Source organism: Osmia bicornis, chromosome 7, assembly GCF_907164935.1.
Source record: "Osmia bicornis bicornis chromosome 7, iOsmBic2.1, whole genome shotgun sequence".
In the NCBI taxonomy this organism is placed as follows: Eukaryota; Metazoa; Arthropoda; class Insecta; order Hymenoptera; family Megachilidae; genus Osmia; species Osmia bicornis.
Genome location: NC_060222.1, coordinates 7,397,878 through 7,412,235, shown reverse-complemented (window position 1 = coordinate 7,412,235; position 14,358 = coordinate 7,397,878). Strand labels below are relative to the sequence as shown.

The 14,358-nt window shown below is 33.9% G+C and overlaps 1 protein-coding gene across 1 annotated transcript in view; it reads left to right on the top strand.

The window, feature by feature from the left end:
* The window catches only part of LOC114879613 (neurotrimin-like), a 538,060-nt gene extending 531,719 nt beyond the window's left edge, over positions 1-6,341 (top strand). Inside the window, exon 9 of the mRNA XM_046286422.1 lies at positions 5,467-6,341. Within this exon, the coding sequence (XP_046142378.1) occupies positions 5,467-5,720 (254 nt within the window). The 3' untranslated portion in view covers positions 5,721-6,341. The remainder of the gene's footprint in view (positions 1-5,466) is intronic.
* The last annotated feature ends 8,017 nt before the right edge of the window (positions 6,342-14,358 follow it).

The window sequence follows — 14,358 nt, the reverse complement described above, 5'->3', positions numbered from 1 at the left end:
TCTTATCAGACTGCAAGGATACAGAAGATACAAGAAATCGTCTCCAAATTCCAAACCAAGTCAGTGAAATATTCAAAAACGAAGAGACCCTAAAGAAAGCAATCGAATTCGTGGTCAAACAAAACCTCACACACGAAATATAAAACTAGCAACCGTGGTCGCTAATAAAGGTGTTACGTATCCGTCTTGGAAATTTCCTTATATGGTGTTACAAACCCTTCTCAAGAAATTTCCTTATATGGAATCGGATGTGTGCACCCGACACCAACCGTCTTCTAGAAAATTCGAGACCAACGCAAAGCAAGGGCGCGGTCCTACGGGTCACGTAGAGTCAGTCCCCACCATCCTTTTTACTCTAGTTTTTGAGTATAAAAAGGGTGGCGACAAGGGCACCTCGGGTCTAGTTGAAGTCTAGAATCAGTTCGATACACGTCAGTACGTTCTTTTTCGGATAATCTCTGCAACGAGGAAACTCTGCGAGATCGGGTATTCAAGTCCCTTTCAAGCACTCACAGTAACTATACAGTACGTTGTCGGCTGTTAAGCATTATTATAATCGTTGTAATCCGCCCCCGTTTGCTCGTGTTCGTGAAAACCGAGAAGGATTAGATTCTTGCTTCGCGGAATCGAAACTAAACTTATTTTATTCAACTCATTTCAAACGTGCAACTTAGAGTTCAATTCATTGAATACCGCGACAATTACACACAACAATTGTAAGGTCCGGAATAGAGAATAAACTCATACTAGTTTAATTTACATACTATTGTACAATTATATTTACTGTCCAGAAACCCACTAAGGTGTACCTTTACCGCTCGAGGTACATCAATCAAGTTACGAGACCTAATACTAACGTTTCCTGCGGCTCCCTACGTTAGCCATACGTAGGTTCGTCCGCATATCACTCTCCTGAGGCTCCCTACGTTAGCCATACGTAGGTTCGTCCTCCACTCTACACCTTTCCTGTGGCTCCCTACGTTAGCCATACGTAGGTTCGTCCACCATAGCCAACCTCCTGGAGCTCCCTACGTTAGCCATACGTAGGTTCGTCCCCACGTCTACTTCCTTAGGCTCCCAGTGTTAATAACAACACTGGTCAAGCCATTAACAATTACCATTTACCTAAATTAAGCCCCGGCTACGCAGCCGCCCCCTCCGGCTCGTAACAAAGGAGTTGATACGACCCTATACCAAAAAAAACTTCATAAGATAAAAATATGTCTCTTCACTTTGTTTTTAATAATTTTTTAAATAAAAAGTGTACAGTGAATAACAAATTTTTCAAAATGTGCTATCGTCACAAAAGTACAGCGCTCATCTTCTAATAGGAACATTTTTAGTTTTAACTTTTCAAAAGTACAGTAAAAGCTGGATATATGCAACAGAGATTGGGACCCAGACGTTGCATATATCCAGCCGAGGTGTCGATTCTGAGTCCGTACACATCGTTTGTATTTAGCCGCGATGCCAATTCTGCGTTCGTACACATCATTTAGACAGGCCGTACACCAAAGATGCATCAAACACGCAACATGCAACACGCGACATAAGGTAAATACCGCGCATATAAAATTGTTAAAATTTTTCAGGATTAATTTGCTGCACTGGTTTACGCAATTTAGCAACATGTAACATTTACATTACGACACATGTTGCATGTTGCGTGTTTGATGCATCTTTGGTGTACGGCCTGCCTTATACATATGTAGCCGAGGTGTCAATTCTATGTTGTTTATTCTATTATTATTGTTTATTTATTTTATTATCATTCTCTAATTATTGTTAGCTTGTAATTGGAAGAAACTGTCCGGTTTCATGGAAATCACGGGCTGTTCCTAACATCATAAAGCACCTAATTTGCAGTCAATAGTTCAGCAGGATATTCAGAATAAATAAATAAATAAATGAATATAATTCAAACTATCTCGTGTTTGGTATCATTTTAATCAGAAAAATCTCACAAATGCGTTAGTAAAAGTTTCATTAAGAAAAAATTAAAAATAAAAAAGTTTTATTGTTGAATTAGTATTAGTCACACCGATATTACGATTCGGATCGTATTACACGGCTTCCTCGTCGAGCGGCTCGGTTCGCCAAGGGGGATCCCCCCAAGTGGAGGGGATAGCGATGTTGCATATATCCAGCCAATCTTTCGTTGCATATATCCAGCTTTTACTGTAATACGCAGGGTATCCCAGCTAAAGGTGGTCACCTAAACATTTCCATTGTTTTTAAGTTATAAAAAATGTTTACAGCATAATTGAAATGGTTTTCAAGGGAACATATCGTGAGTAAAAGGTATTACATATTTGTTCGCTCTTGTTTTTTAGTGTTTATTAAGGTTCAGTTGTTTTTTTCAATCGTAAGTTCTGGTACCATTGTCTAACAATTTCAACTTCTAGTGTTCAAGGTCATCTGCAAATCATTATGCAACTACATTTAGATGTATTTTGCAGTGTGTTACGAGGTGGTGTAGAAAAAAAGACCTTGGAAAAAACTTAAAAACAAAACAAGCAAGCAAAAAAGTTTTATTTTGCAGTGTTCCCCAGCGAAGACCATTTAAATTGTGTTACAAGCATTTTTCATAACGTTAAAAACAATGGAGATATTTAGGTGGTCTCCTTCAGCAGAGACACCCTGTATATGTATATATTGAAATTTCAATCTATTTCAATAAAAATAGTAGCACGAGAGTAGCACATTCCTCTCGTGATTTTCCTACCTTTGCCATACGAATCCCTAGCTGAATCAGTACATATTTCTATTAATCAATAGGTAGGTATCTCATAACATCTTTCTTATAAAAGTACGTATCATGTACATTCGCAATCAAATCAAGCTTCTCTAGGGAAAATAGTGATACAGGAGAAGTCGGAATTCTTAATATTAACATTAAAAGTAATATCAAACAGAATAATATAATTTTCAATTATTAAATATTATACAATTTAATTGTATAATTAAAAAGTACGAAGAGCAAAGTACCATAAATATTGATTCAAATTTTCTCGCGTGACCGTTTGTGTACAAAGGGTGGGAGTTGTAGACCTAAATATACATGAGGCCCCTTTCCTGGATGGTCACTTTCTCCGGTGGTGCCTACGTGGAAGGAGCGGGTCCCGGGACATCATCATTTATCCTGGGAAGTCTAATTTGTTCGTGAGTGTTCGTCCCGTTACTAATTAAGAAAATACGAATAATTATGGGACTTATTACTGCAATATAATATTACTGTTTATATTAATAATTACACTAAGGCATTAATATAGTAATAACAATAATGATATAATTATAATACTGTAAATATTACTGTAATAAGTATAGAAGCTCCCAATGCAGCAAAGCAATTTTATTAACCGTGATTATAAGGGCTTCTCGATTTTTGCTTGCTAATTTTTCATGCGTTGCCGGCGCGCTCGCCTTCTTTTATATCACTTGTAATCGCGCGAGGTGTCTCGCGCTTGTTGCTCCAGGACCTGGCGACAGCTGTCTGATAGCAGTACTATTTTTAAATTAAACTGATTGTCTGTTTGACTGTTGTCACTCATATACAGGATGTTACCTGTAACGTTATTCACGATTTTTCACTCACTTGCAGCCATCTGACAAAAAAGGTTTACAACAAGAGTTGCAGAGTATGAAGTGCATAATATCAGTAAAAAAAATTTCGGAAACAGTTTGTTTTCATGGCGAAATCGTGGTCACCTTGGGTTTTACAAATAGGACTATATATTTTTTTTGTTTACCATATTTATATTACATGATATTTTTACTAACATATTATTTGATTTACAGAAGTGGAAATGTAAAATATTTAGCTTACCGTCGTATTTGACTTTAACAGTGTAAACATTATTTGACTCCGAAGAGATTAGGGATAATAGAAATAACAAAATGCAGTGAACTTACGGTAATTACGTGTATTTGGTGCTCTAGGCGGACAATCAAAGAAACAGATAATTATTGCAAACCAATAACATCTGGTGTCCCTACAGCTTTTTAACCGACTTCGAAAAGGAGGAGGTTACTCAATTCGATCAGTATGTATGTTTTTTTTTTTTTTTTTTTTTTTTTTTGTGTGTGTTCACCGATTACTCCGAGATGAGTGTACCAATCGGAACGAAACCTTTTACATCTTGTAGGGTATGTCTTCCGGTTGGTCCCATTGAAAAAAAATTTTTCATTTTTTCATTGTTATTGTAAAATACAGGAAGTTTTTAATGTCAAAATTGGACGATTTCAATGAACTTTTAATATGTTGTCGGGGAAATGATTCTGAACAACTTTTTCATTATGCATAATTAACGGAAAGCTTTAGTTTCCGAGATATTCGTAAAAAACTATTGTTACTACTACATTGAATTCTACGTATGCCTACGTGTCTTTACCGGTGTATGAGTCAACATGCAGTCGCCGATTCTCTACTGTTTCTTGTATACATGTATACTTTCCAAGGCATGAACCGATTGCGATGAAACCTTTCACATTTCCGCGATATCTCACTTGCAAAAATTTATGCAATTTGTTATTGTTAATAACTATTGTTATAACTTGTATGGAACTTGTTATCACTAAAAACTATCGTTGTTGCAATTAACCAATAAGAACGGTAAACCACCTTACGGCATCCTACAAATACCGCTCGTTCCACTAAAAAGTGTGAAATAAAATAATTTTTAACAAAAAATACAACCGACTTCGAAATGCACTAAAAAGTATGAAATAATTTCTACTTCATTTATACAAATACCCAACAGCTATTAATAAAACCTATTTACTCGTTAAATAGTATACTAAATACATTTCAACCTTTTCGGAGGCGGCGCAAAATTAAAAACTTTTCTTATACTAGAAAGATTCAAGCGTCGATAACCTATCAAATCATTATTGACAGCATCGTATATTCGGGTATTTTTAATTTTGCGCCGCCTCCGAAAAGGTTGAAATGTATTTAGTATACTATTTAACGAGTAAATAGGTTTTATTAATAGCTGTTGGGTATTTGTATAAATGAAGTAGAAATTATTTCATACTTTTTAGTGCATTTCGAAGTCGGTTGTATTTTTTGTTAAAAATTATTTTTATTTATTTTTTCGTGATAGCTGTTCGGTAGACTTGAAGGTACTTTAAGGAGCGTTTAAACTAGATAAGAAGATTCTGCTGGACTATCTTCTTCGCCCCTGGATACTGACCCATTCTTCCTTGCCAGTTATTACTTGCCTAGTTTAAACATTCCATATGATCCTAGCCTTATTGACTACATAAGACGACAGATCAACTACATATCCCTTCCATTGCAAAGTGATAACAGGTTATCCCGTTGTTATTTAGCGCGAGTCTACTGTGAAAACAATAGATAAAATTTGTTAAAAATAAAAGTACTATCTAATGGAGTTTTCAATAGCTTCAGCATATTAAATTACAACTGAAACCATCTGCTTAACAGAAATCTTTATTTCACAGGAATCGATAGACCCCCGACGACGCGGCGGCCAAATACGAGACGAGATTCAAAGAAATCTTGGAAGATGGATCACAGCTATGAAAAGAAGACAGCTGGTATGAAAGACGAGTCGATGCTAAAAGGCCTCGATAACGATGACGAGCAGATTGATTTTCAATCGGCTACAGCTTCGACGTTCCTTCATCGACATTTATTTGCAAACCTCGGTATCACTGTTGCCACAGCCATTCTAGCAGGCGGATTGTCAACGTAGACCCTCATAGGATAATAATCTCTTTTGGAACTGATTAATCCATACTTGGACGAATCTCCAGAATGATGGTAGAGACGAGTGCGAGTTCAAGTGGACCTCCTGGATGTGGAAGAATTTTCGAGAAACACGGATAAAGCTAATCTTACGAGGCATAGAGGACCAGCTAGCTAGTCTTTTCCTGTGAATGTAAAATGTCCAGAAAGCGTACGAAAAAGTTCACGATTCTGTGGTGTCGTTCAGCATCAAGACTCGTGTATTGATAAATGACAGATAACTTAAATAAATATAGTGGTGGCGTGTGTTCTTCTTTGAAGAATTTTATTTATAATACTATTAACACTTTCGCGGACGCTGAACAGGAGTGACGGCTCAATTCTGAACTGATCTTGAGCGGCCTCATGTGAATAAATTGAGAAACCCCGGACGATCCTTGTCTCTCCATGTACGGAAGACAAGGAAAGCGCATAGCCAAGCAACCATGTTGACATAAAGCTGTTCAAGCGATTTCATAGTCGTAGTATGTACTATTGGATACAAGAAGGGCTTCTGAGTGCTCAGGCTCTTTTTTACAATTAGTAAAATGCTTAAGGGGGTAGACTAGGGTAATGCAGCGAGGTGACATTACCGGCAAAAATGGGCCTAAAAAGGGGTTTACGGGAATACACTTTTCGTCCTTATATGGGAAGATTTGGGGCTGGGTGAGGGCTCATTCGAAAGAGAAAGGTTCAATGCAGCACGCTCTGGTCATCGTTTGAGTCACAAAACTGTTTTAGTGACCTAAAAATACCTTTGATTCTGCGGATGTATTTTCTCGATTTTTCCTCTACTTTGGACACTCATATTATTAGATATTAACAAAATATCGTTCAATCATGACCAGAGCTTGCTGCATTGAACCTTCCTCTTTCGAATGAGCCCTCACCCAGCCTCAAATACTCTCATATAAGGACGAAAAGCAAAAAGTCCCGGACCCCTTTTTAGGCCCATTTTTGCCGGGAATGTCACCTCGCTGCATTACCCGTGTCTACCCCCTTAAATAGATTCTACATTTTTTTCTTCACATACCTACTCTTTAAGTTTCATCATTGTATTTTCAAAATTAACTATTATAGCAGATTTCATAAATGGATGTTGATCGATTGACTTTTACTCCTTGAATGATAAAAAGTTTCTTAAAAAACAAAACTTTGCAAGTTTTTTTTTCTTTTCTTTATTTTTGGATCAATATATGGACATTGAAAACATAATTGAAAATACGAAATAAGTTAATGAGAGACTAGAATTTTTTCATCATTCTTTTTATTTTTGCTTTTAATATTATGAATTTCATATAATATAAGTCGCTTGCGCTGCGAGAGAATCACCCCGCACTTGCCATGATTTTTCAACCACTTCCGAAGATCTGACGAAAAAGTGCTTTAAACAAAAGTTGATCAATGTTCAATCGGCTACAAGCTATAATAAAAAAAAATATCCACTAATTGTTTTTCATTTGATCAAAAATCTGATACATCAGCTGCAACACTGTGTAGTCAAAAATATGTAGTGTCATTTAAAAAAAAATCAAGGTTGCCTTGACACTTTATTGAAAACAGTGTTTATTATGACCAACTTTTATTTAAGGTATTTTTTCGTCAGATCTCTGGAATGGTTAAAAAGTCGTGGTAAGTGGTGCGTGGGACACCCTATATACAGGGTGTTCGACAACAGGTGGGCAATATTTTAAGGGGTGATTCTAGGGATCAAAATCAAACGAAAATCAAGACTAACGAAATAGCGTTTATGGCTTTGTTTTCCAGTTATTAAAGTTTAAAAATTCGAGCTAAAAGCGCCAGAAACCTGCAATCCGCTCAGCACCGACGACCGAACGTCAGGTCAGCAGGGGTCGGTACAGTCATAACCAAGAATCGAAGCCGAATGCTGCAGTACCGAGAAACAGAATAGCACGAGGTAAGTTTCTACTATTAAACGATTCTTGGTTATGACTGTACCGACCCCTGCTGACCTGACGTTCGGTCGTCGGTGCTGAGCGGATTGCAGGTTTCTGGTGCTTTTTGCTCGAATTTTTAAACGTTAATAACTGGAAAACAAAGCCGTAAACACTATTTCGTTATTCTTGATTTTCGTCTTATTTTGATCCCTAGAATCACCCCTTAAAATATTGCCCACCTGTTGTCGAACACCCTGTATTCCCTTTAAATACTATGTAAATATTAAATGAATAATACCAAATAATTTAAAAAAAATGGTAGCTACATATTATTGTTTTACGTAATAAGGGCCTCAAGAGATTATAATTAAAATTCATTTTATTCATTAATATTTTAGATAATTTGGATTGTGTTAATGGAACTATAAAAAAGAAATATTAAATTTTCTAACATTACAGGCAGTTCTGCAACAACTTCACTATATACACGAAATATTTAACTTTTGAATGTTTAAAGACATTTTTCTCGAAACTAATCTTTGTCATTGAGACTCTTTTTCATCTACGCATCCAGCGGTATAGTTCAAAGATTTTGAGGCGAAGAAGCAATATTTTCTTTTGATTCTTTTTTTAAAATATTCTTCGTACAATTATACAGAAGTGTACAAAGCTTGATTTTGTAATTTGGCTCACGAAATTTTTTAATTTTTTATAATACTCTTTTGTACACAAAATTTAAAAAAATTCTTTTCAAAAAGGCTATGTACATCAGTTAGTATACTTCTTCTAAATATGAATGTCATAACTATTATGGGTTTCTTTCAAAATTGTATCCGAAAAATGTGAATTACTTTTTCGTATTTCACCGCTATTCGGCCAAAGGTGTTGCTGTCACTCCTGTTAATCCGTTGTCAACTTGGATCTTTGGTTGTTACTGACGAATATATGTTAGGAAGTTGACGATAAGATACGCGATATCGCGTGATCGGAGCTTCAGAGGTTAACTTCATCGAATTGTTCTGCAGCGAAAGTGTTAAGAATAATCAGTTTTATAACCAAGAATTTATCATTTTTCGTCCTTAAAAGACAATTTTCTTTTACATTTAAATCCTGTATTTTCAAATTGATAAAAATGAAAATGTGTTTCTTCTCATTCAATCATGATCATTGAAAGGATAAAATTAATCATCTATTGGAGACACGTTTAAACGATACTGTTCAAACTGCTCGCGTTAAAGGAATAAAATACCTAAGGGTAAAAGTTCGTTGCAAAATTGTATTTTTCAAATGAAAGTTTTGAAAATTCCTGTTTCTATTTATTTTGTACATTTGCAAATATTCGTAAGGCCTATTACAATATATAATAAAATGAATTGTATTTTTTTATATTCTTCTATCATTTATGATAGGGTTAAACAAAATTGTGTAATATAAAGTTTGAAAAACGACTTTTATAAGAAGTATTTTTAACCATCTTTACTTTAATAAATTCTTTCAGCATCTACTGCAATCATTTTCGAAATAAATAGCATTGAAAAACATATGTATGACAATGGTTAATCATTCTTTATGATTGTAAACGTTTAGATATTCTTAGGTTCTTAATGTTTTCTACAAATTGACGATAAAATTGATAATATTTTCATTCATATAGTTTACAAAAAAATACCATTTTTATAACATTACAATTTGCTCCAATTATGTACAAACAATTTTTCCAATCGCTAAAGTGAAACGTCACACCCGCCATATGGTATCATAAAAATCTACCCTCATTTCATCAAATTATAGTTCTATCACATTGACATCTTTTTCAACTTACTTTTGAAAAATTAAATATGTAAAACTATATTTAACTTTTATTATTAATTAATTTTTGTTCCTTCATAAATGTGTATGAGCAGCGATTTAGTTATTCCAACAACTACGACTTGTACTTGATACGATTTTTGTACTTTTATGAGATAATTTTGAACTGTTTATTTTATTTAATGAGGCATGTTATATGTTGAATTATCAATATAAAAATTGTGTTGTGGCGATGCGATAATTCAGTGGTTTGAGATTAAAGGCTGAATAAGTTTATATTGATTGTATTATTTTGTATAACTTTTAGCTTTCAAGAGCAATATAACAATATACAAGATATAAAGGGTCAACAGGAAGGCCAAATACGAATCTATCTTGGACAAGGATAGAGGTCCTTGTCTCTCCTGCATGTTCTTGTCTTGGCGAGACAAAGACAATCAAAAAGCTACAGTAAAAGTTGAACAGCTACCCGAAAATCGGGACGGAAACCGGGTGGTTATGAAGTGGAGGTGTCTTTTTGATTCTTAGAAACGGCTCTAGCCATGCATTTGAATGTTACCGAATTTAGAAAAGGACAGAAAGCGAAAGAGAAAGAGATTTGAGAATCAAAACATTCAAGAAAAACATATTACTGAGATAATTCTAATTCAAAATAAAAGCTTTTATTTTTTATTTTTGCTGAACGAAACTTTTACCAATGCAATTGTGAGGTTCTTCTAATTAAAATAAGACCAAACACGATATAATTTAGAGCATATTTGCTTATTTAATGAGAGATTTTCTTTTGCCTATTTAACAAATAAATATGATCTGAAGTTTCTTCCCTTTTCAAGATAATAAATAAATATGATTCAAATTATATCGTAATTACATTAGTGAAAGTTTCATTGAAAAAAAAACAAAAATCAAAAAGTTTTGTTGTTGCATTAGTATTGTCTCGTCGATATTCCAGTTCAAATAAGGTTACACCATTCGCTCGTTCAGCTTCGCAGTTTTTCAAGGGAATCCCCCTAGGTGGTGGGGATGATTACCGCGTAGTTATCCAATGGATTTGCACGGGTACTTATTCAACTTTTACTGTATGTTGATATAACACGATTCAAATATAGCAATTTCATAGTTCAAAGATTTTTTGTCTAAAATATTCTTTGCCCAATTATACAGCGACGTGTAAAGCTCGACTTTGCAATTTGGCATTTAAAACCCTATAAAAAGTACATCTTACAAAAGAATTGTTTTACAATTTTTCCCAAAAAACGCTTTGTACATCGGTAGGTATACTCCTCCTAAATATGAATATCATAATTATAATGAGTTTCTCTCATAATTGTCTCCGAAAAACGTGAATTACTTTTCCGTTTTTCAATGCTACTCCGCAAGAGGTGCTAGTGTCACTCCTGTTGATCCTTAATACCTTATAGCAGTTTATTTCTGCAAACTATCGATGAAATATACTTTCACCAATTAATTTTTGTAAATTTGTTTAATTTTTTGTATGCATCATAAAAATTGAAGAAAAGTATATCATTCTTAAACTGTTAACTGCCATGAAGTTTAGCGATGATTGATATCGTCAAATTTAATATAATCAAATATTTTAAAAAGAAAAGAAAACGGACGAAGATTTTGAACAATATTATTGCTATACTGTTAATACAAGGGTAACAAACCAAAAGTTTACCTTGTCATATTAAATGATCGTATTCAGAGTAACTAATATTAGGTATGAATAAAGTTACTTAATTATATTTTACCCGTTTTTGAATAACAGGTTGGTTTGAAAGTAGGTAACTGAATTACGAAGGCATATTCTCATTCCCAGTTACAAAAGAACACAGTAGACTCTCGTTATATTGCCATAGACAGGGCTGTAGAAGTGGCAAATTTTTCAAACATCGAAGCTTCCATTTTGAAGGGGAGATAGAAATATATCATCTTTGTAGATTGTAATGATAACAAAAACGACACTTCTATGCTTGAAAATTCCTGTGAGGGTCAAATTACTCACGTGGCAATATAACGAAAGTCTACTAAACATGTTTTGCTGAACATAGGTAACTTCTGCTTTATAAAATTTATACATAATCCATATAAATATATTTTAATGAATTAAAATATATTTACTCATTATGAAATCTTCAAAAGGTTCATTATTCAGCAAAATATTGCAATGAACATAGAAATCTTGGATTACTTTTATGTGTTACTTTTCAACCGAATCTTCGTACAATTAACAAAATATGTATAAACCATATTTGGACACAAAATTGCTACAGAATATAGTAAACAAACAAGAATCAGATAAATTAAAGTAATGTTAAATTAAAATTGTTATAAAAATTTAAAAAATTCAATTTTATGTTTCTTTATGAGGTAGTTCCATATTCTTGGCCAGCAGTGTACCTTAAAAAGCTTCGTTTCATACTTCATTTTATAATATCTATAAGATATAAATGCAATAACCAAAGTAACCAATTAATGTATAAGGCCATATACAGCCACGGTCCGGGTAATATTTTAATGTATCCCAGCCACTAATAGTATCGTGCATTCCTTCCATTTCCCGAACTGAGGTTCGAGACAACGTAGATCAGTAAAAGTAGAGCGAACCAAAATCATAGCCTACATACATATACATATGTACATCATTAATGTTGAGGTTGCTTGTTGAACGTAAATATTGCGACCATATTTCGGCCTTAAGATTATACTGAAACCTTAATCGACGGCGGAAACCGGCGCAATTCCACATTCGATTAACACGTTCAGCTCAGGAAAACGAAAAACAGTGACAAAATTTTCGGGACTGAGCCATAAGTCTTTAGGATTCCTTAGGTTTTTAACTTCCGGTGTAGCTCTTAAGCGGGGGAGGTCTAAGAAGGGCTATAACTCTGGGCCTCAATTTTTAGAGAGGGCCCTGTTCTAAGCCTTCCATTTACCGTGAAAAAAATGTTGAATGACATCTTTTTTATTAGCGTTCTTTTGGAATAATTAGATGTTGCACCTGACATAAAAATAAATTAATCCAAAATTATCAGTATATGTAATATTTTCAATGTTTGTCATCTAATATTATTTATTTGTAAATCATTATTTTTCTTCACGATTAATTTTATTTTAATTTAATTTTATTGAGAATAAATTTCAATTTTTAAACCAAGTTCAAACTCCAGAAATCTTAATCCGATCCTGGCTAGGCAATATCTTTATTAAGAGTGTGCGTGCAGAGCGAGGCATCTTATGATGTCACCCGGATGTCGCGTCGAATTCGGTCAGTTTGGCATCTCATGACGTCAGCCGGGCTGAACGTGTTGAGATGTTTGCATTGTTTGAAATGAGCTTTGTGGTTTTTTTTAGTCTAGCTTGCGATTGCTCCTGGTGTGTCGTGTACGTATATATAGAAGTGTGATATCTGATTAATGTGTACCGCGCAGATCATTGCTTTCGACGCATAGAATACATACACGTGTAAAATAAATTAGCATGTGTACGATAACGGTAGACTAAGCCTCAGGGACATGTAAATATGTTAAACTGTAAGACAATGTCGTATTAATTTTTGCATTTGTGATCACACTATTTTCCCCATCCCGTGTAAATACAATGTACTTTGTCGTATACTTGGGCAATAAATGTTAGACAATCGTATAATTGATGTATTTTAATTATGCCCATTGGGTTTTCTATCCTTCCAACTCCATTCATTAATGAAATATTATAACATAATATACTTATAAAATTAACGCTAACAAGTATTTCAATTTTACAAATTATCGAGGAATTTTAGAAAATAATTAGAATTAACACTTTTATAAACTTTGTTTTATTATAATTTTATTTCATGTACACTGAGTCCCATCGAAGTTGTCGCAGTGAAGTTGGCTACAAATTCACTACGCATTCACGCCGCGTCGGTGAGTGAATGCGGGGCCAACTTCACTGCGACAACTTCGATGGGACTCATTGTACAGTAGGCTCTCGTTATATTGCCGCGTCTAAATTTTTACGTAAAATATTCGGGAACTAAAATTCATAAATAACTTGAAATTATACTTATCTTAACATTGACAAAAATATGAGTTTGATGTGAATTTTTATAACATTTACAATATAAAATACTTATACTATGACCTTTGGATGTAACTAAAAGATTTAAATTTGCTTTAAAAATAAAAAAGGGATGCGCGTTTGTTCATGAATTATACAGCGAACTCTTTTTTGCACTTTGATCGAAGCAGGCGTCAATATTTTATTGGCAATTCAATAAATGTTGCAACACTATACTATTATTTCTGCTTGATTCACATTGAATACGTTTCATCACAATAAAAGTTTCTTCTCTTGTTTTACGACTTTGCTACATACATTGTAAATTTGTTTAGAGCAACATGTATTTGAAAAGTTGCGTGACATTCAGTTGTTAATAACATTCCCAATGCTTTATTTTTAAATGAGCTATATTACTTTTATGAAGCAAATAGTTCATGCTGAAGAAAATGGCGAAAATAAACTACATTGAAACAAAAGAAAGATTAGATAAAATTATTTCTGGAAAAGGCAAAAATTATATGCCTTTGTACACGTCATGTATTTTACCAAGTGATTCTTCTAAATGGGTTGACCTATTTTAAAACAAGAATTTATCTAATTTAGCAGGCTGTTAAAAAAAATTAATTATCACAATTTTTACTAAGTATTTTGTGAATTAGTAAACGAAAGCGTTTAAAAAAAATTTATTGTATAAGTTCGTAAATGTAACAAAAGACTTCAGACTTATTAACCCCCGGTCGGCGGACTATGGAGAAAGCTCCAACTTGAATTTAATTTTGAATTTCATATTATTTTTGTTTTCTTAATTTGTAATCAAACGAGTTTCACATATTGGAAGAATAATCTTTA